The sequence below is a fragment of the Lycium barbarum genome, chromosome 3 (genome assembly GCF_019175385.1).
Source record: "Lycium barbarum isolate Lr01 chromosome 3, ASM1917538v2, whole genome shotgun sequence".
Classification (NCBI taxonomy): domain Eukaryota; kingdom Viridiplantae; phylum Streptophyta; class Magnoliopsida; order Solanales; family Solanaceae; genus Lycium; species Lycium barbarum.
In genome coordinates, this window is record NC_083339.1 from 142,018,378 (window position 1) to 142,041,369 (window position 22,992).

Here is a 22,992-nt window from a genome sequence, read left to right on the forward strand (position 1 = left end):
ACAGTAACAATATAATGCTACAAATAATCTATATTATGAAAAAATGACAAAAATGGTCCCTTATGTTTAGCGTAAAGTCAAAATAGTTTCCTAGGTATACTTTGAACAATTTTGATCCTTTAAGTTTTTAAAAAATCAACATTTCTTCATTAAATATTAGTTAGATTTGACGGCCGAAACTATAAAAAGAATAAAATTAGTTGAACTCAGATTTAGAAACACAAGTTTTGTAGTTTATGCTATTTTTGATTCATTTTCAAAGACTGTTGCAGCTTTTGAGGTGTACTTTCTGCTAATTTTTATATCTTTTTAGTATCTAGTACAACTTCATGTGTTGTATATTTTCAGATTGATAAGACTTTCTTGTGTTTATGATTAATTTTCTTTTTCTTATTTTCGTCAAATCTAACGAACATAAATTATTACACTATATATTTGACAGAGATAAAATATTAACTTAAAGGATCTTTTCGGTCCATACGTGATTATTTTGAACCTATCTTCAAACGCAAAAGACCATTTTTATTAGGGAAAAAGGTCAAAAATACCCTTCTACTTTGAGAAAAGGGTTAAAAATATCCTCCTTTATAAATTTGGATTAAAAATACCCCTTCTGTTATTAAATTTTTCAAGTATACCCTTGTCTTAGCGGAAATTTCCAAAATAACTCGATTTCATTTTTAAACCCGCTAGATTTAAACCCGACCCAACTAAATAAAAAATTCATATGAGCCACCGGCTCATATACCCAGTGGCTCCAGATATAGGACTCGGGAACAAATTGATCGCATATGGATTTTTTATGTAGTTGGGTCAGGTTTAAATGAGGTGGGTTTAAAAATGAAATGAGATTATTTTGAGAATTTTCGTTAAGACAGGATATATTTAAAAACTTTAATGACTACAAGAGTATTTTTAACCCAAATTTATATTTTAATCCTTTTTCCGAGAGAGGTACTTTTGACCCTTTTCTCTTTTTGTTATTGTCACTCCTAATGAAAAAGAAGGAGAATCGTTTCAAATTCATCCCTGCTTGCGATCTGAAAGTGCCCCCAACACAATCACCGTTACAAATTCTGCTGTTGGCTGTCATTTAGGTAATCCGCAACTCAATCTACTCCCTTTTTTCTTGTTTGATTACATACTTTTTTCATTTTTTTTATACTTAAACATTATAGCGTACGGTGTAAGAATCCGTGCTATCAACAACTATTGAAGGGACTGTCTCAGTTGCTACGGTTGATGAAATTATAGTGGGCCAACTGATAAAAAAGGTTATTAGTACTTTTGTTTTTGTTTAGAAAAGCTATGTTATGATTTCTTGATCTTTAATGCTCGAGCATATTGGATAAAGGGAAATACTAAGTTTTTTTTTTTGCTCCAATTAAACTTTGATTACCGCTATCCAATGGATGTAGGTAGAGTTGGGGCTGTTCGTTTTCTCGAGAAAAAGAAAAGTTTTCTTAGAATAATCAGTTTGAAGAACGAAATTGGGTTGAATATGGATGTTGAAAAGGGAGTTAGATTTTGTTGGAAACCATTAGCATTTAGCACATGTGCATAAGACATCACTTAAGGTCTGAATTGTTTTTCAGCTCATTTCGGACCCGTAAACCCCGCCCCCCCCCCCCCCCCCCCCCCCCAAAAAAAAAAAAAAAAGCATACCCAATTAATTCCCTATAGAAGAAGTAAAATGTTGGTTTTGGTTCTTGCTGTCTGGTTTATAAAGATACCAAAGTGTTTAAGTAACTATTGTGTTGGTATATTTAGCATTAAAGGTGAAGTATGATGCTGGCTTCTATTCCCTGGCTTCTTCGTGTTCTTTATTTGGTTCAGTAAAAACCTATATGATATGACGAGAATGATCCATATAGCTAATGGCTGATAGAGGGATAAACTTCCTTTGTTGCTTTGTGGCTTCTTCGTAGTTTCTGTATGATGTCAAAATTATATGTTCGTCTTATTATTTGATTTTTGATGTAATTAAATCTATGTTGTGTGTATATATTTCCTAGCTAAAGTACTGAAGTGAATGTATTATATTTGTCAGTGACCAAGTAAATTCCGGTGACATGTCTTTGCTCCAAATTAAAGTAATATGTAGTGTGTGCTCGAAAGTGATATCTAATGTATATTTTGCTGAACACAGCAGAAAAGCGGCCTCCCTAAAACAACAACAACAGCCTAGTTTCCATGTTAACACTTTTCCTGTACTGGTCAACTCCTCACTAATAGACACTTGTTAAGCCTATATTTTGTGGAAAATATAATATAGGGCAAAAGAAAGGGTGTTGGTCAAGGGTAAGTACCTGGAGACACTTTTAGAAATTTGGGTACTAACCGATGTACGATGTCTTAACAACGAAAGCTAAGGGGTTGAATTTGAGTTATATAACTGGAGGTTTCAAAATAGGCTGGTGAAAGGCTGATGAAGTCCTGCTCTATCGGTAGTCTATCCTTGCGAGTAAGAGTGGCTGGATAGGAAGGATTGTCAGTGGATAACTTGTACATGAATGGATGAACTCTCGTTTTTCAACAGCAGCAACAACAACATATCCAGTGTAGTCCCACAAGTAGGGTCTGGGGAGGGTAGAGTGTACGCAGACCAGTGTTGTCAAAGGCGCGCTTAAGCCCTGAAGCAAGGCTCAAAACATGTTGAGTTCTTCGCTTCACTTTATGTGCGCTTCAGTGTCATCATCAAGGCTCTAGGTCAGTGTCATCATCAAGACTCTAAGACATACTTTGCCTTGCCAATGAGCCTCTCTTGAAGGGGTGACACTAGATAATTCATATTTCACTTTATCGTAATGTTTTTACAATTCCTTTGTCCATATATTTGTTATTCATGATTAATGTTATTAATCTTGGACTGAACATGTATAGATTTGTGCCTTTTTCATTTAAACCAACGCTTTATTTGCGCTTAAAGCCCCAGCTGACTTTAGAGCTTTTTTCCGCTTTTCGCTTTTGATAACACTGACGCAGACCTTACCCCTACCTTGAGGTAGAGAGGCTGTTTCCGATAGACCCTCAGCTCAGAATAAAGCAATAACAAAGCAAGTCAAATAGGAAAAAGGAAACAGTAACAGTAGGATTCTTTTTGCTAATGAGGCAAGAGATAGAAATATGCATTATCATCTTACTGAAAAGGGCAACACAAGCGCAGTTATAATTTGCCTAGGGACCAAATTGTGTTAGAGTTAAAAGCATTGATTTTTCTGGTAGTCATATGCTTGCATCTGTTTGGGATTGATTTGCATCTGCTGATCTGGACCCATGCATTTAATACAACAACAACAACATACCCAGTTGAATCCCACAGTGTGGGGTCTGGGGAGGGTTAAATGTACGCAGACCTTACCCCCACCTTGGTAGGGAGGTTGTTTCCGAAAGACCCTCGGTTCAAAAGAAAACAAGAAAACAAGGGGAGAAAAGTCAGATACCGATAGGCAAATCAAAGCAATGCGAATATTTTTTAAAAAAAAAACAAGGGCAAAGAAGTCATGATAAAACAGCATGGAGAGACAAGACCCAACACATAAAAGCAAGAAACATAGGGCAATAAAAGTAGAGCAAAACTACGCCTACTAGTGCGACAGAAAAGCGAGACTACCTACTAGCCTTCTACCCTAATTTGAGCCCTCCACAACCTCCTATCTAAGGTCATGTTCTCGGTAAACTGAAACAACGCAAGTCCTGCCTAATCAACTCTCCCCAATATTTCTTTGGCCTTCCTCTACCTCTCCTAAAACAGTCCAAAGTCAACCTCTCACACCTCCGCACTGGGGCATCTATGCCTCTCCTCTTCACATGCCCAAACCATCTCAACCTCTCTTCCCGCATCTTGTCCTCCACCGATGCCACTCCCACCTTGTCCCTGATGTCCTCATTCCTGATCCTATCTCTCCTAGTGTGCCCACACATCCACCGCAGCATTCTCATTTCCGCGACTTTCATCTTCTGCACATGAGAGTTTTTGACTGGCCAACACTTTGCCCCGTACAACAGAGTCGGTCTAACCACCACTTTGTAGAACTTGCCCTTAAGTTTTGGTGGCACTTTCTTGTCACACAGCACTCCGGAAGCGAGCCTCCATTTCAACCATCCTGCACCAATACGATGTGTGACATCATCGTCAATATCTCCATTTTCTTGTAAAATAGACCCAAGATACTTGAAACTTCCTTTCTTTTGAATGACCTGGGTACCAAGCTTCACTTCCACGTCAGCCTCCTGAGGTACACCACTGAACCTGCACTCCAAGTACTCTGTTTTGGTTCTACTCAACTTGAATCCTTTAGACTCTAGCGTTTGTCTCCAATCCTCTAGCTTAGAGTTGACTTCGCTGCGAGTCTCGTCTATCAAGCTATGTCATCCGCGAACAACATACACCATGACACCTCACCTTGAATTTGTCGCGTCAATCCATCCATCACCAAGGCAAATAGAAATGGGCTAAGGGCTGATCCCTGATGCAAACCCATCAGAACAGGAAAGTGCTCCGAGTCTCTTCCTATAGTCCTCACTCTGGTCTTGGCTCCATGATACATGTCCTTGATCGCTCTAATGTACGCCACAGGTACACCTTTAGCCTCCATGCATCTCCACAGAACCTCTCTTGGCACTTTATCGTAAGCTTTCTCTAGGTCGATGAATACCACGTGCAAGTCTCTTTTCCGCTCCCTATACTGTTCCACCAATCTCCTAACAATATGAATGGCTTCAGTAGTAGAACACCCTGGCATGAATCCGAACTGGTTCTCTGAAATAGACCCATGCATTTAATGATCCTTTTATAAAAAATAAAAAAAACTATTTTGGGATCTGTAAACAACTTGTTGCATTTGCTTATCAAAGAGATACTTCTAATAAATTGATAAAAGTTGGGAAGTCAATTGATATATATACATGGAGAAGATCAAAAAGAGTGACGAGGATGTTGTATACTTGCTTATATGCACGAATTTAGAGAGCTACTATAGAGATATAAGGACTTCTTCTTTTTCCGATTCTTAATATGAAGATCTTCAGTTCCTGTTAATTTCAAAGGTGCAACTAACCCTCTGGGGTTGGCCTGATGGCAATTGACTTGAGCCTTGGGGTGCTCCCTTTCAAGGTCTCAAGTTTGAAACCCACTGGGTACAAACAATTTCTGAGGGCCATCGGACTGGGGAAACCCTGAATTAACCGTGGTGCACTTGCGGGAAACCCCTTGCCGAGGGCCTGTGCACCCACGGGATTAGTCGGGGCTCAAAGAGACTCGGACACCCGTGGCTAATCAAAAAAAAAAAAAAAGGTGCAACTCATAGCAAGGTCGAGATTTGTGCTTCTCTCACATTGTTTAATTTGTATTTGTTTATAAGGTCACTTTATGAATGATGCCAATGTCTAGTTAACAGTTAATACTTCTATTTTGTAGTATGCATTCTCAAATGTGGTTGGGAAGCTGTTGACTGGTTCCCCATAGTATTAATTGGTTTCATCAATTTGAGGTGGTTGTGTTGAAGGATTCAAAATTATAAGGAGGAATCACTATCAATTTATCGTTCACATAAATATCCCCTTTGGTGCGAGAGGAAGCTAAGTTATGCTTCTTTACTTTGTAGGATTTGGTGACTTGGTCGAAGCAAAATCAATTAAGACAGGAAACTTCAGATATGGTGAGTTGCATCCATATGAGAATTCTGTATTGAGTACATAAATAGATGCTAATACTTTTGTGTTGGTATTTTCAGTCCGCGCTCTTTAATTTCCATTCCTTTTTGACGGTCGTGCTATTATGGATTTGTACATGCACTTATGTAAAGATGCATTTTCCAGCACTTCTTGAACAAAGAACTGGGTAAGTCTACCTGATTGTGTAGCTAATACAATTTTCTTTACTAGGTATTAAGTAGTGGGTACTCCTAGCTCAGGTGAGAGGATATGCAACTGATGTCAATCTTACCTATGTTTAGCCTTATTTATTCATAGACTGCTATATTCACCATTTTTTAACATCTTCATATATCTCTTTTATTGCAATTTTTCGCATTCAATTGGATGCCATAGCCTGAACAGGCAATCACTTATCTAACTCGGTGCATTGGACAGCGATAATCACTTTAGCCACTTTCCCTCCTCCCTTCTCTGTGACTCGCCCCAATCTCCATCATTAGATGGGTGGTGGGAAGGAACAGGGAAGTCTGGTAAAGGATGGAGGTAATTTTCCAAGAAGTGAAGAGGAAGTGAAAGGGCAACGTACATGTCACCACCGGATTTTTCTACAAACATCCCCTTCAATGTACTCCCTCCGTTCACTTTTACTTGTCCACGTTTGACTTTGCACGCCCCTTAAGAATTAATAGATGAAGTATACATTTTACCATAATACCCATATTGATTGGTGTGTAGTCTCATTGGATTTGGAAATGAGTAATTAATGTTGAGGGTAAAACAAGAAAAAAAAAGTTTGTTTTTTCTTGATATGCTAAAGCGAACAAGTAAAAGTGAATTTATTTTAGTATAGTGGACAGGTAAAAGTGAACGGAGGGAGTACTTGATAACTGTTGTGATACTTATCATGCTCGAACATCTTAACTTCTTCATGTTTGAGCTTACCTTCTAAAAGTTGAAGGTTTTAACATGGTCTGCGTACTCGGGCTCAACATTCTTACTGTTGTTTCATAATTCATAGAGAATACATCCTTTTCCTGAAGTTTTTTGATGTATATGCATTATGGTGAGAATTTGATTGTTCCCTGATGTAGTATTTTAGACTTGTATGAAATGGTGGTTACACTTACTTGTGTGGATAGTTTTTGGCTCTAACATTCTCTTTGGTAAGACACTAGTGGGAAGTGGACCCCTCTACCCTATACCTTATAAAGGACTCAGTCCTATAATTTGGTGATTCTTGTTGAATATAATGCCACTTTATTCACGAGAATAATAGAAGTGCACTTTTTATTGGATCTACTGTGTTTTGTTGGGTTTTTATGGGCGACAACCTTTGATCCTAAATGGAGGACCAATCTGTAAGTTTCTTCTTTAAGCCTCATTTTGTCAGTTTAGCAGCCGAAGAATGTCTGTAGTTGTGGCTCTATTTTTTATATCCTAATTAGATACTACTTATCGCAGGTTTCGAGGCTTCTTTTGGAAGGCTGCTAGAATAGGTAAAGTTATTTCCTACCATGCTGGTAATGTTGGTACTTAGGAGCTGTCTGTATTGTTTTGTTAACTCTTTTTTTAAAATTAAAAAATGCTGCCTTAATTCATTTTCTCTTATATTATTGAAGTTTGTTACTTTGGTTAAATAACAGCATATGTATCTCTTTTTAACCAGATTTCACACGCGTAGTCCCATTAAAAATGCAACCGAACAATGAGCTCTGGATTTAAAGTTGAATTGCTGCTATATGAGTACCTGGTTGAAACTTAAGCATTACACATCAGATGAATGGATACTATTGCATAACGTGGCTAATCATTGTTTATGTGTATGCATAATTTCGACTAGGAAGTTATACTTTAGGGTGATCACTTGTCCCTCGGCTGATTCATATCAGCCTCATCTTTAAACAAAACTTTTGAGAAGCTTTATTTACGTGATGACATGTCATTTGCGCGCCTGAGTGTGATCATGGAGGTTCTTGTGTCCTTTTCTGCTCCAATTCTATGCTAGGAACTTCTCATAACATCCTCAAAAGTCAAAAGGCATATGAAGTTCTGCGAACTAAGTTTTCTTGAACTTCCCTCCCTTAGCTGAACTTTTGACATCTATAGCTAGAGCAAATTGAACTTTTAAATCAAATAGTATAGATATTGCAAATCATTTTGCTATGTGTATATGGGGAAATAAGGAGAAAAGAAAGGTGTTGGTGTAGAGAGCAAACAATAGAAAACAGGGAAATCATTTATTTGTTGTAGCATAGTGAATATAATCTTTTGCCAAGGTGTTACTAACTGGCATGCTTTAATGTGGCAGGTGAGCGATTGAGTCCTTGGGTGGCTGTGGGCTGTCTGACAATGGGTGTTTCAATAATCTTCTTTTAAGCGAACGGTTACTTGAAACAAAAATTGACCTTGAGCTGGAAGCTAATTTACTGCTTCAAATTGTTTTTGCATCAAAATGCCGTCTTTGATCAAACTTGAGCACTGAATCGTTGTGACACTACTTTGATCTGGAACTAAGCTTTTGCTTGTGAGATGGTCTTGTTATAAGGAGGGTCAATGTTATGGATTCTGGCTTTTGTGACACGCTCGACTTGATACCTTTGTCTGCTAATGAATCCAAAAAATTCGTTGCTGCATTGTGTCTGCTGATGATTATGCAATGTATGCCATAATCTACATTATCTACTAGTTATAAGAAAATCGACATTGTATTGTCAGTTGCTTCAGGTGGTCCCAAAATTTGCTTGTGATCCCAAAACCCTGCCACAAAGAAAAATGATTTAATTTTAAGTTGTCGCTTGTCCGTGTATTTTAACTATTTGTACAAGCAACTAAGTTACTAGAACTTGTTTGTGATCCCATTGTCATTGCATTAATTGCTTTCCTCTACTGACCAACTGTATGCAAACTGCCATTATGCACATGATGTGTTCATTGTTGTTCTTTTTAACTTCGTGTGTTCTTTTTTGTTTTCCCCCCTAATTTTGCTGCTTCTTCTGGTATATTGGGAACTTGAAATAGAAAGTTTAAGCCTAATGCCTCTAACATGACAAAAAATTGGCCAAATTATCCATAAGCAAAGGGCCCTTTCTGTTCTTGTATTCTCCAACTGCATTCTAAATTTTTCTCCTCTACCAAATTTGTGAAACCTCTGCTTTACATTGATTAATTTGCCTCAGCGTGCGCTGTGTAGTTGCCAACATTCTTCCCAAGAGAATCTGACTCCAACTAATTTCCCATATTGGCTAAACAATCGTTATTTTAGGTTCAGTAAGGAACTAATGTGATAATTGAAGATGATTGGTGACTTCAGTTATAGTTTTAAGTAGTTCAAATTAATAGTTGTAACAGAGAGTGTAGGGAAAGTGAAAATGGACCCAAACATTGTCACATTGACATGGGTGCAGCAAGGATTTTGGTGGACTCGAGTAACATAACTCAAGGATGTGGCCTAGTGATCAATAAAGTTGGAGCAAAATCATGAAGTCTTAGATTCAAATCCCAACGGATGCAACAAAACAGTAGGTGATGCCATTAGCCTAAACCATGGCGTGTAAAGTTCTTGATATGGCTAAACCATGGTACGTAAAGTTACTTGATACATGTGATAGCACCTGATGGACTCGTAAACTGGTCCGACATCACCGTCATAAATAACAAATGTTCTTTAGAGCATGTTTGGATGGGTTAAAAAAAAGCAGCTTATAAGCTGTTTTTAGCTGATAAGCTGCTTTAGATAAGCTAAGTCAAACGAGCCCAATTATTTTTTTGGGCTTATTTTAAGCACAAAATGGCTTTAAGTTGGTCAGTCAAACACTCAAAAAAGCTGTTTTTAGCAACTTATAAGCCAATCCAAACAGACTCTTAAACATTTTTCAGAAGTAATCCAAACACAACCTTTCTCGAATTAACATTTTCGAAATCCTTTTAATAATTAGCTTTCCAAAGCTAAAACCAAAGTCACATTCAAACTTCCCTGAATTTTCTCATCTTCTTCCTACATTTGGGGGAGGGTCCACCACTAATTGGTTGTGAACTTGTGGTCTATATTACTACCTGTTTAGGAAGTATATCAAATTTGTCATGATTGATTACTCTTTGAATGCGACAGGCGGATTTAACGAAGTGGTCCCAAAGCTACTATGGCAAGTAGGTGAACTCCCACTTTCCACACCCAACCCTTATATTTTTATATCTTTCAACAACCCATTTAATACTTCCAACTGCCTTAGTTTAGTGGAGAATTAGAAACAGATCCAACATATAAACCGTGCAGATAGCTGATGTTGAAAATTAAGATCTTACTTCCATGAGCGTATCATGTCTGCATCCTCAATTCTAAGTTAGGTGGGATGAGTTACACACGTACACAAAAAATAATCAAGAATTTTTTTTATAGAAAATGTGTATATGTACATTAAGAAATGCACTAGCCGTCTTTAAATTCCGGTTATACCTTTATCTAGAATTGTTGGTATAATCATTCCGCATATACAATTTAATTCGACTAATTTCGATTCACACCGTGTACGATCCATGAAAAATGCTCCTTAAGCATTTTTTCATTTTACGAGTAAGATCCAAGAATTTTTAATCATCTCGCCATATGTTATATTGGGTAAATATCTCAAAAGATCACCAACTTTGAGAAATTATGTAGTAAAGTCATTGAATTTTGCTATATATCAATAAAATCACTCAACTTTGACATTTTTTCTCGTAAAATCACACAACTAGATGTGTCATAAAAAAAAATATGACATGACAATATTAATTATTTTTTTATGACATGTAGACATGGGCCGCACAAATAAAATAAAATAAATTTAATATTATAAATATACTGAAATTGTAAACACTATTTTCTCTCCTTAATTAATTGTTTGAGAATTCAAAATTAATTCTAAATAATTTAATAATTTTTTTTCAATTTTTTTTTTTAAAAAAGATACTAAAATTTTACTCATATAAAGGAAGTAGGAAACGGTTTTATCCTACTTTGAGGAATTTAAGGGATGTATCCCTTATTTTCTGTTAAAATATAACATAATTATGACAAAAAAATAATAACCGTTGTTATAAATTTCGAAAAATTTACATGAAAGTTTTAAACTTGAAAAAATAAAATTTCGATAATCTAATGTGCAATTTGATTTGAAAAATTCAATACTTTCTTTATATGAGTAAAATTGTAGTATCTTTTTTCTTTAAAAAAAATTGAAATATTATTATTCAAATATTTAGAATTAGTTTTGAATTCTCAAAAAATTAATTATGGAGATAAAATAGTGTTTAATATTTCAGTATATGTTTAAAAATTTACCCCCATTTTATTTTATTTGTGGGGCCCATATCTACATGGCATAAAAAGAATAATTAATAGGAATTGCCATGTCATATGTTTTTATGACACATCTAGTTGAGTAATTTTATAAGAGAAAAAAATAAAATTGAATGATTTTATTGATATGTAATTAAATTTAATGACTTTGCTACATATATTCTCAAAATTGAGTGATCTTTTAAGATATTTACTCATGTTATATTCTAACTTCTTAAGAGCTAGAATACAAGTATATAGATACTCATCTTGAAGGTTGTGTAGTATTTGGTCCCTTTGAATACACCACTCAACTACATCCATTGCGGTCCCATTTGATTTACTCATTCAGACAAAAAGTCTTAAATTTTCTAACCTCCTATATGCCTCCATTTAATTTCCTCTCTATGTTAGGCATAAATTAAAGTAGAACATTATATTATTTTGAAAGTTGGGTTTTCCTCTGTATATTTCTCCTCTGCTGGTTATAGTTGCAAGAAAGACAGTGATGGAGGGAAAAGTTGAGGCAATATCCAAGGAGCTACACGATAATAATGGAATTCATTGTGAAACAAAATTGGAGCAGGAAGGAAAATCAGTAACACAAGAGATCAAACAAGTAAATTGCGATGACAAAATCAATGAAGAAGAGAAAAAGAAGATTTCTCTCGTGAGAGCTCTTGCTGAAAAGCAAGATCCATCTTCCAAGGTAAATTTATATTCTAGTGACTCTTCTAGTTTCCTTCCTTTTTTTAAACGTCATGATTTTTCTATGTTGCCAAAAATGATCAAGTGCAAGAGAGTTTTTTGGTAAAGTGTGCCACTTTTGGTTAAGGGAATGAGCTGTTGTCTTTTAAGAGCAAATTCACGATTTAAACTTTATAAGTTCAATATTTTTTGAGTTCATTGTACTCTTAAATTATGAGGTTCATATATACCATTTGTTGCAACTTCAATTATTTTTTGCACATTAATTTATGCTTTGTGTCAAAAATATTGGGTCCGAATGAACCCAGTGCAATTGCCACAAGCCTGCATCCGCCTCAGCTCACGTCACGAGCTAGCTTTTGTAGCTGAATTAAGTCAAACGTTCATTTCTCTAAATCATGATATTAAGGCCAGACTCATTCATTTGTTTGGTATGTCCAATGTTGAACCCCCTAAGTTATATTGGCTATGCACCTAATAAATTAAGTGTCTTGCATTGATTAAGAGAAGGAAATGTTCCCTCCTTATATGGTTTTGAGTCATCATGTTTCATAAGCTAGTTTTTGAAGTTGAATTAGACTTGAAATTTATTTTCTTATCTGGTGTTATACGTCAATTGTTTGTAGGAAGTCGATGATTTTGCGATAAGAAGGTTTCTTCGAGCAAGGGATCTGGACGTGGACAAAGCTTCAGCAATGTTGTTGAAATACCTAAAATGGAAGAAAAGCTTTGTACCAAATGGGTTTATTTCACCTAGTGAGATTCCAAACGAGATAGCACACAACAAAATGTTCTTGCAAGGTGTGGATAAACAAGGACGCCCTATTGCTGTCGTTTTTGGTGGCAGACATATGCAGAACAAACTAGGAGGCCTTGACGAGTTCAAACGTACGTATGATTTTTTTTTTTGGCTGATTTCATTATACTTGGCCTGCGGTATTTTGGTCACTAAAATGACTTTTGAACCAATCAAGTTTCTTATAATCAAGTCTTTGTTTTGATTTACAGGGTTTGTGGTATTGGCTTTAGAGAAACTCTGTTCAAGGTATGCTAGCTAACATAGTACATATACTCTTTCTATCCCAATTTATGTGGCAATGTTGGAACTTCGAGATTCAAACTTCTATACTTTGATTGTGAATTCAGGCATAGGCTCTTTAAGTTTTTTGAATTACAATTTATATACTTGAAAATTACGTAAAAAGCACTATAAATCACAAAAATTAACTTAAAATATTTAAAAGGCATATAAAGATATTCTGGTCAAATAAAAACTTGGTTGACTCTCGAAATTCCAACTGTGCCGCATACAACGGGATGGAGGGAGTCGTTGGCAAGTTTTTGTCGTTTTAAAGAAACATTCCAATTTATCGAGACATGTAATCTTGATTTTTTTTAATTTTTTTTTATGTAAATTGTTTTGATGAATCAGGACTTCACCAGGAAGGGAAAAGTTTGTGGTAATTGGGGATCTCCAAGGTTTTGGCTATTCCAATAGTGATGCTCGTGCATACCTTGGGGCTCTATCCATTTTACAGGTCTACTTACCCATTTTCATTTTATTTTTACCTTCTATATATTGACTGTAATATTTTTCTTTTGATATTACCAGACCACCTAAACAGATAACCATAGGTAAAACATCCACGATAAGAAGAATAACTAACCTGAAAAACAAGGCAGATCACCTAAAAGATAACCATAGAAAAACCATCCGTGATAAGAAGAATTAGTCACCTGGAAAACAACGCAGCTTGGCAGTGGCGGGGCTAAAAGGAGGTAGGGAGCTTCAACTGAATTCCCTTAGTAAAAATTGTATACCGCAATAGTACAAAAATGATTCTTTTTACTATATATGAACTGTTGCATCCCCTTTATATAAAGACCTAATTTAGTGTAGTGGTAAACGGGGTTCAAAAATTATTTTAGATCATAGATTCAAATCTTAGACGTGACAGTCTAGTAATTTTTTAAATCCCTTGTATGAATTTCTTCTGATCCGGTATATTTGTAATTGTTACAGCAGGGGAAGGCTGGTCACCATATTATAGTCCATAATCTTGAAATTTTACGATTAATTGCAGGACTGTTACCCTGAAAGACTTGGAAAGCTGATTGTTGTTCATGTCCCTTACCTATTCTGGACAATGTGGAAAATTGTGTATCCTTTTATTGATAACAACACCAAGAAGAAGGTGAGGCTCTAAAATGGTTGATAAAACTGCTAGAGTTCTAGTCAATCTGCTGCTGTAGTCAAGGATCGATAGCCTCGTTATATTTTTTATGTAAACCAAATTATTTTCCATCTTTATTCTCAGATCACATTTGTGGAAAACAAACGACTCACGACAACTCTACTTCAAGACATTGATGAAAGCCAGCTACCAGAGATTTATGGCGGCAAAATGCCATTAGTTCCTATTCATGAAGCCTAAGCAAGTAGTTACACATCATTATTATTCGGAGCACCATTTTGAGGAGTTTCAGGTACTGCTCTCGATAAGAAAACATAGTTTGAACTGTGATTATACATTTGTATGTATACACTATGCATTCATAAACATTGCTTTTAAATAAAGAGAATTGAAAGATTCTCTCCTAATAATTGAAACTTCAGCTTCCATCTGATTTTTGACTGAACTGGATAGTTCTCAGTCTAGATTCTACAGCAAATGAAGATAAGGTTATATAAAATTCACTTAAATCCTCATTGAAGTCGTGAACGGTTAAATGCCTTTGTAGGTCCTCTGTAGTTTCAACAAAAGCAAGACTGATTGCCATCAAGCCGGTTTTGCACCTAGCTTTTAGTAATCAGTCATTTCTAGGAAAGAGGAATATTTGTTGCCGATTTGGAGTTCTGATGGGATATATTGTTGAGGTTATACACAAGTACAAGCATGATTCTACTCTGGCGTGTAGCTCATGACACTGTCATACATGAATGGCCTGCATATTTATTCAGAGCAGTTAAGAACTACAACGGTTTTCCAAAGTTGAAGGAGAAATTGAAGACAAATTATATTCAGCACGGTGTAAATGGCTGCAGATATTAGTGAAGATCCAAAAAAACAAATACCTCACTGAATCTTCTCTATCATTCCTACTTGCAACATATCTAACATTCCAGGCCCAGTCTCAGAGATTTGTTACCTACTGGTGTACACACTTCTAAGGGGCAACCAATTTAACCCTTTCAGACCTGATTCATACTAACTAACTTAACTGACTAATACTAAGTTAATCAGAGAAACTGTTTTGCAGTTTTACTGTTTTAGCAAGAGTCAGGACATCTATTATTTGCTCTAACTGGCACAGCACAGAAGAGTCGGATATTCCAAAATTTAAGATCCCTTTGTAAAGGAGAAACATAAAAAGCAGCCTAGATTCATCCTTCACCTGAGAAGAAGATTACAAAAACTTCTATGTATGTCTTAAGTTAAACAAGTCATTCTGTTTACAGGGTATGTCCAGATATCTCTAAGTTTGTAGCTGCAGCATACGTAATCAACCCTCATTGGCACTGATTTTAACCTTTATGCAGTTTACTTCTAACAGACACAAGGATCAAGCTGTTAAGCACCAAGCCATAGGCTCATAAGAAGAGCACAAACTGCTGCTAGAACGTTAGGAACAGGCAAATTTGGAGTCCATTAAGCAGAAAAATCTCTACTTAAATATCAATCACACATCCTGTTCAACACTTATTGGTACCATCTTAATCAAACAATGGAATCAGGACAAGTACAAGGATATTTTATGGTAAAAATACGGTAAGAACTTGATTCTAAGATAGAATAGGTCACTATGGGTAACTCAAACTCTCCTCATTTTCCTCAACAAAAATATCCATCATAACCATTTTTTTATACCTCAAAAATCTCTGGATCATCCTAAGATGGTCATCTCGTGCCTATTGAGATTAAATCAGATAGTTCTATTTGTCAATCTTTTTTTACTTCCTCCTATGGAACCAAGGTCGAAAAGAGGGCCAGCTGACGCACTTCCAAACGCGACAAATATAAAAAAAATTCTATGGTATGTTCGAACTAGTGACGTGAGTCTAACACACACATTTCTCTTAGCGTCCTTATCACTACTAAACCAAAGCGCTGTGGCTATCAAACCAGCTTAATGGAACTATGTCCGTCCAACTTGACCGATGAATCAATACCGTGAATTTTATTTCATTATGTCAGTTTCAGGGTGTGAAATGTGAATAATGGTTGGCCTTGAATTGGTAAATCGACCATCCACTGCAACCCAACTTTTCTCCAATGCTTTTACAAGCCCCTTTCAATTCTGATCCAGTATAACTTTTTCACTAGCATCCCATTTCTTTATAGAGCAGTAAAATATTTGACCGTAAGACATACTAGATGGTTACGGAAATGCTCGTGAACTATTGAAAATAGAATAATTATGCCTTCGGTTTAATTTTTGGCACAAAAATGCTCTTACAGTTAGTCAAGTGGAGCAAATATTGATATTAGAGAAATTATGCCGTCCCTTTGTTTCATGGCACAACATTTTTCTTACCGTATGGCCCTCTCCACTAATTAGAGCTGGAGATGTTCACAGGTTCTCTCAAATTAGAGATGTAACACAAAAAATAATTCTATTTATGTTCGATTTGGATTTGTACACATAAGATAAGTGTTCTTTCTAGTTGATAAATTTGCATATTCTATTGTACACCCCTTTTTTGAAGAGAATAGACTCAACATTTTTATTAGAAAAATTCTTGACGTAGGAAAGAACAAGTTCTTTGGGCCTCTTCTACGTTGAAAATGAAAATTCATATGTTGATCTTATCTATATTCAGTTCAAATGCTTGATATAAATTGTATGTTTTGGTTAATGGGTTTTTGCTTACATTCTATTGAAGATAAGATAGTCACTGTCAGCTCAATTTAACCTCTATGAGTCAAAAGTTAAACAATTAAAAATAGGGAAATCACATATTTTGCCTCCTAATTTATTACGAAAAATAATCTTTATACATAAATGTTGGGAGTTCCTATGTAACCTCATTGACTTGTTCGAAGTGAAACCATTACCTTCCTTCTTAAGTGAGGCCTGGCACGGAAGGGAAAAATACATTCCAAATTATGCTTAATTTATACAAACGATTAAACGACATTTAAATTAGCTAATTAACCAATCAATATTGCTGAGACCCTTGCCAACTGTCTTTTCCCTGACCTGACTATTGCTATTTAGTCAAGCTCTGAGATTTAGGACATGCCATCATTTAACACTTCGAAACGTAGTTCAGCTTTAAATAACTTTTCTTTCTTCTTTTTCCTGTTGGCGGGGTGGTCGAGGAACAAGAAAATTAAGTATCTAATCAAGAACCAATTAATTACTCGGCTTTAACAACTCAAATCCATATGATTCACTAAGTAGATGTTTGGACATAAAATATGTACATATTTTAAAGGTAAAATACATCAAATGACATTTAAACTATATCAAAAATGTCGAGTTCACACTTAAACTTTAGTAGTGACCTATTACACACCTAATATATAAAAAAGTGATATTATTTGCTCCCTGAGAGCTGATGTGGCTGTTGACACTCAATTTTGTCCCTCATTTATTTAATCTTATTTACTCGGGCTTCTAAATTTATTAACGAGCTAAATACTTCATTTTTACAATTCTATTTTTTACTTCACTACTATTATTTTCGCTACTTTATTTTCAACATTACGAGCATTACTTTATCACAAATTTTAAATGTTCGTCGTTCGTTTCATTTTTTCGGGTTTGAAATCGTTAAATTAATTACAAGACAACACTTTGCAAAATCTTTTATTTATCTTCACATAATATATTGTACTAGTTGTTAAATTAGAAGCCCAAAATATTAAGTTAGTCCGTAATTAATCTTAAGAAACGTTTGGGCTAAAGCCTAAATCGGCCAGCCCAATTCAAAAAAAAAAAGGAGCAGCCCACACCCCCTTAAACAATTCACCCGGACTGGCCCATTATTTTACCCGACCCAGCGGCCCACTACAATTAAAACCCCTAAAACCCTTTTACCTTTCTCTTTCTCCCCTTCACCCGCCGCCCCTCACTCTTTCCTCTCTCATCTCTCTCGTCTCACGCTCTCTCCCACTCTCCCCTGTCCCCCACGTTCTCTGCCACCTCCACACTCACCTGTTCCCCACGCCTGTCCCCCACTCCTGTTCCCCGCTCCTTCGTCTCTCTCATATGCTCCTCTCTTTTCTTCAATACAAATGAAACCCTATAAATATAATCCTAGTTGAATCGTTTTAGGGGGGATTTTTTGGATGAGCAAAAACCGAATAAAACAGAGATTAGAATACCCGAGCATTTTTCGTTACAAAGTCTTTCCTTTTTAATCTGGTCGAGGACCCAGATTTTTACCACTTTCAATACTTTTATTTTCTACTACTACTTTAGTCTTGGGTTCGCCCAAATTCCGCTCGGTTTCGGGTTTAGTGGTTATTTGCGTCTCGAAATTATTCGGAGAAAATCAAACCAAACTTATTTTTAAAGAGTATTCTGTACTATCGGGATTTCGATTCGAAAGATTGTTCGAGTTTTGAGTTCGTCTTGTTCGAAACGTAGATTCGAGACCCCCGACGACCTCAGTTCACTGCACACAAAAAAGGTAAATCTTGATACGTTTCTTATTTTCAGTCTTTAGTTTTTGCTCTAGTTAGTTAATTATGTAGTTTCCCTGTCGTCCAGGGGCGGAACCAGAATATTTGATAAGGGGGTTCAAGAAAATTAAAAAATAAACACGCGAAGAAATCAAAACAAACACAATTCTCTATTGAAAGTGCAAGTATATTACTACAACTGTACACGACGAGGTTTCATTCCTTGAAATGTTTTTATAATAGCATCATTAGAGATCCTATTAAACACATCTTTTTCTACATAAGGCACCAAGCAACCACTAAAATAACTCTCATTCATTCGACTCCGCAAGTCATTCTTGATAAACTTCATTACCGAAAAAGTTCTTTCAACGGATGCAGTGGCAACTGGCAAGAGCAAGGCAAGTTTCACTAAGAGGAATACTCTAGTTTGAATGCTTCTTTGTCTGAACTAATCTTTTTGAAAGATCACAAAGTCCTTTTAGATCGGAGAACCTTTCATCAAGATCACGAACATCAATAATGTAAGTCGCAAGTTGATTCTCAAGAACCCTCAAACTCAATTCATCAAAGTCATCAGGATAATGCTCAGCCATTCTCATTATTTTCCTGAGATCAAAACTATAAAATGAGTCAATTGGATTTAAACAAGCAATTCCATGAAGCAAATCAGTCGTTACTTCATCAAAACGATAAGAAAGCTCTTGAATTTGCCAATCAATAACTTTGCAAAACACTTCAACGTAATAATGGTGTGAGATAGTACAACCAGCAAGTTTACGCCGTGATCTCAAAGAGGTAAAGTACGGCTCATCTAACTTAGGTATCAAAATTTGATGCTTGATACAAAATTTAGATACTTTATCAATAAGCGAACCACATTCTTCCTCCCTTAACTTTTGCAACCTTTTCTTTGCTACTTGAACAAGTAGCATGGCATTTACGATATCTTGCTCTTTTTTCTGTAAGCATTTGTTAAGCTCATCTGTGATTGCTAAAATATCTCTCATCAAATGTAATATGAATGCAACATCAAATGTTTGACATGCTCTGAGAAATCCCATTGCCTTGGCACTTTCATCTGGGCAATGTGAATCAACAACAATATCATTAAGTACATCAACAATTGAACCAAACATAAGAATAAAGTTACTAAAAGATTTGTAGTGGGATCCCCAACGAGTATCACAAGCTCTAGTAAGACCAAATTCTTGATGCAAGCCTCTACCAGTTTCAAGTTCACCCATATCTAATGCCTCTTGAACTCTTTTCTTTTGAGATTCTCGATATTCATCCATGCGTTTAAAAGAAGCTCCCAACATATTCAAAATACTTGAAACCAATAGTACAAGCTCCCCCACTTCAACACACTTTTTAGAAACCGCAACAAGACTTAGTTGAAGTTGATGAGCAAAGCAATGAACAGAATGAGCCGATCTACTTTCTTGCTTAATCAACATTTTAAGGCCATTGATTCTACCTTGCATATTACTTGCCCCATCATAACATTGTCCACGTACATAAGAAAGACTCAAGGAATGTTGAGCAAGTAAATTAACAATTGCTTCTTTTAGAGATGATGCACAAGTATCTTGAACATGAATAATGTCGATAAGTCGCTCCATCACAAATCCCATTCTATCAACATATCGTAAAACAACGGCCATTTGCTCCTTGCGCGATACATCAAAAGATTCATCAACCAACAAGGAAAAGTAATCACCATTTAGTTCTTCTATGATAGCCTTAATTGTTTCAATTTTGCTTGCAGTCACAATTTCTTTTTGAATCATTGGAGAAGTCATCAGATCATTTTGTGGAGCATGTTTCAGTATAAAATCTTTAATGTTATCACACCTTTCAGAATACCATGAAAGAATTTCAAGAAAATTACCTCTGCTAAGTGATGATTTAGATTCATCATGACCCCGAAATGCCAATCCTTGATTCAAAAGAAGCCTTACAACATCAACTGAAGCAGTTAAGCGGAGCCAATACTCATGCTTAAATTGAGAATCTTGCCTCACAAGTGCAGATTGAATAGATTGTTCTTGTCGCACTAGATCTTCACAATTCTTTCTTGCCTGATTATGAATGCTATTTCCGCCACCAACATGTTTTTTAAGACTCTTCTTTTTTTGCCAACTCCTAAACCCTATGGCCGAAAATACATCACCCCCTCCTTGATGAATATTATCGTTTGCAAATAGATAGCAATTCAAACAAAAGACTGCATCTTTACTTTCACTATACTCTAACCAATTAGAATACTCACTAAACCACTGAGGATTAAAACGACACATGTCTCTAGAAAATTTTGTTTTAGGATACTCTTTAAGCCGAGGTTGAGAAGGACCTCTCCTAAGGTATTCTCTTCGAATGACATCACGATGATTTGGATGAAAGTCCAAGATTTGAGTTCTTTCACCCGGATCATGCTTTAAAGAATTCAAATCAAATTCCTGAGAAGAAAGCAATGGTACTTCTGAGTGGTTGACATTTTCTTCTAGATTAGGTTGATCATGAGAGTCCAAACTTGATTTTGGAACTTTGGTAAAATAATTCTTCACTGACTTTTGAGACTGAATTATAATAAAAAAATTAGTTAGAATTAAAGACACAATGTCAATCTTAAAAGCCAATAAAATAAAGCCTATTTAAGAACATCTAACTGTGAGAATAAAATCTCAATCTTGTATATAGCAATACAGCAAAAAACAATTTGTAACCTTAACTCCTTAAGCATATCCCATTTCAAAAACTCTACCAAATGTCTCAATAAGCAAGAAAACAACTTAACCATAATCCAACACACATAAAAGAGAATTGATTACTAAATAAAAATCTACACTTTGATCTTTTATTAGCTAAAAATAAATATCTAGAAGACCAATTTTGCAAACAATCATGGCTTGGGGTTCATGGATGGAAAATGGGTCAGCTACCCATTTCACAAAATGGGTTGATTAACAACTAACAAGAAACAATAATGAATTTATTGTGATTTTGAGTATGGTTAAAAAAAAAAAAAAAGGGAAAAAAAAGAAATACCTTGGAATTGGAAGCCATGGGCCAAGAAGAAATGACAAAGTAGGAGGCGCAGTAGTGAGTAGTCTGTAGAACAAATGAACAATGTTAACACTTTTGAAATTAGGGATTCTATATCCCAAATGGCCCACGTTTTTTTAATAATAATAATAATAATAATAAATAAAGTGACATCATTTTTTTTAAGGGACTGGATGAAAAAAGTAAAAAAATGTGTCATTGCCGAGAATCGAACCCGCGACCGCGGGCTCAATCACAGGCGCTTTATCCACTGATCCACAATCTCCATTTGTTAAGGGGATGCAAAAATAATATTTGTACATGAATAAAAAAATTCGCAGTATATATATAGTGCAATTTTCCGACGAAGGGGGTTCGGTTGCCACCCCTCGCACCCCTGTAGCTCCGCCCCTGCTGTCGTCGTGTTGTTTGTTTGATGTTTGGATGCTGTTAGGATAGGATGTTGATTGTTAAAATGAATTTGAAAGATGTACATTGTAGTTTTGGATGCTTAGACTGAATTCTCAGGAGTTAGGACCTATTCAAAGCTGAATATACATAGGATATACGGTGGGTATCAAGGTAAAGGGGAAGGTATGCATTCGATATACATCTGATATACACATCGTGGTATGTATATCTTAGGTATATTGTGTATATGATTAAAACAGGTACTAACACATTAAGCCTACATGCTAAACGAATAAAGGAATGGGCTTAGCTTTAACTCAACCTTGCAGCTGCAATTCTTTAGCAAATGGCTCGAAAAATCTAGCTCGAATTAGTTGAGGAGTCAGCATACCATTACGTTGTTATTCATTAAAGTCATTCGGATTTCTTTGCCCCCTTCAAAGGAATATGTGTTTTATTTGTTGTTACTGTTTTGTGTCATTAAGGTTTTTTTAATAATATGAATTTCATATGTATGTCCTTGTGCATCGCCTCCTGCTCATGCCCACATCTGCCCTGGAATTATCTCTGAACTCAGTTGTTTTATGTAGTGACTTCTACACGACTTGTCTTGGCTATTTCACTTCTGTTGAATGTGTTAGTTGACCATGATGCATCCCTCCTGTCTCACTCAGTTTGTTGCCTGGGCTGTGCTTCATCTAGAGCTGATTATTCCCTCTTTCCAAATAAAGGTCTTACTTATTAAAGTTTTCATTGTTGCTATAATTTAGTTCTGTTAAAACTCAGTGGCTTTTGTGGTTCCTTGGTTTATCCTTAAATGAGATTAGTCATTTATGGCTGGACTCTTTTTAGCCGAGACTAAGAGGAAAATAGAGTGTTTAAAGGGTTTAGTTCAATCAGTGTTTAGAATCAACATTGGGCATTGCTTGAAGTAAACGCATATGAATGCAATGGTAGTAGTAATGTCCTACTCGAATGGGTGCTCAATCCTTACTTAATGCCTCTGGAAGTTGAATCCTGTTGAAACCCCATTTTGCTTCTTTAAAATAACATATACCTCCACATGGTATTTGGACTTTTAAAACTTGTTTGTTTGACCCTTAGGATAATTAATGTGACATGATCCAAGTTTGTAAGTTGTGTGTCTTTGTTTCAAATGATGCTATGCCATACTAAAAAAAAAAAAAATTGCTTACTTTTTCAGTTAATCACTTATGG

General features: G+C 35.8%; 3 protein-coding genes across 5 annotated transcripts in view; 2 read left to right on the plus strand and 1 right to left on the minus strand.

Moving 5' to 3' along the window:
* The first annotated feature begins 939 nt into the window (after nucleotides 1-939).
* LOC132633145 (uncharacterized) lies at nucleotides 940-8,605 on the plus strand. Of its 2 annotated transcripts, XM_060349378.1 has the most exons (6): nucleotides 951-1,097; nucleotides 1,179-1,274; nucleotides 5,607-5,660; nucleotides 5,736-5,842; nucleotides 7,120-7,154; nucleotides 7,967-8,605. In XM_060349378.1, the coding sequence occupies exons 3-6, from the start codon at nucleotides 5,658-5,660 to the stop codon at nucleotides 8,032-8,034; spliced, it is 213 nt and encodes a 70-aa protein (XP_060205361.1). In that variant the 5' UTR covers nucleotides 951-1,097; nucleotides 1,179-1,274; nucleotides 5,607-5,657; the 3' UTR covers nucleotides 8,035-8,605. The 2 variants fall into 2 exon arrangements, with proteins under 2 accessions (XP_060205360.1, XP_060205361.1); XM_060349377.1 differs by lacking the exon at nucleotides 1,179-1,274 and having other exon boundaries at nucleotides 940-1,097.
* Nucleotides 8,606-11,280: 2,675 nt separating this feature from the next.
* LOC132633146 (uncharacterized) lies at nucleotides 11,281-15,147 on the plus strand. Of its 2 annotated transcripts, XR_009579587.1 has the most exons (7): nucleotides 11,281-11,684; nucleotides 12,310-12,571; nucleotides 12,692-12,728; nucleotides 13,116-13,221; nucleotides 13,768-13,878; nucleotides 14,002-14,170; nucleotides 14,426-15,147. XR_009579587.1 is itself a non-coding variant. In XM_060349379.1 (6 exons), exons 1-6 carry the CDS (start codon nucleotides 11,484-11,486, stop codon nucleotides 14,116-14,118), a joined length of 834 nt encoding a protein of 277 aa, XP_060205362.1. In that variant the 5' UTR covers nucleotides 11,281-11,483; the 3' UTR covers nucleotides 14,119-14,311. The 2 variants fall into 2 exon arrangements, 1 of the variants encoding a protein (XP_060205362.1); XM_060349379.1 differs by lacking the exon at nucleotides 14,426-15,147 and having other exon boundaries at nucleotides 14,002-14,311.
* Nucleotides 14,921-22,992, minus strand: part of LOC132631497 (uncharacterized) — a 29,702-nt gene continuing 21,630 nt past the window's right edge. The window contains exons 2-5 of the mRNA XM_060347070.1: nucleotides 21,367-21,429; nucleotides 18,811-20,897; nucleotides 17,846-17,933; nucleotides 14,921-15,079 (exon numbers count right to left, since the gene is read on the minus strand). Coding sequence (XP_060203053.1) covers nucleotides 14,921-15,079; nucleotides 17,846-17,933; nucleotides 18,811-20,897; nucleotides 21,367-21,429 — 2,397 coding nt within the window. The remainder of the gene's footprint in view (nucleotides 15,080-17,845; nucleotides 17,934-18,810; nucleotides 20,898-21,366; nucleotides 21,430-22,992) is intronic.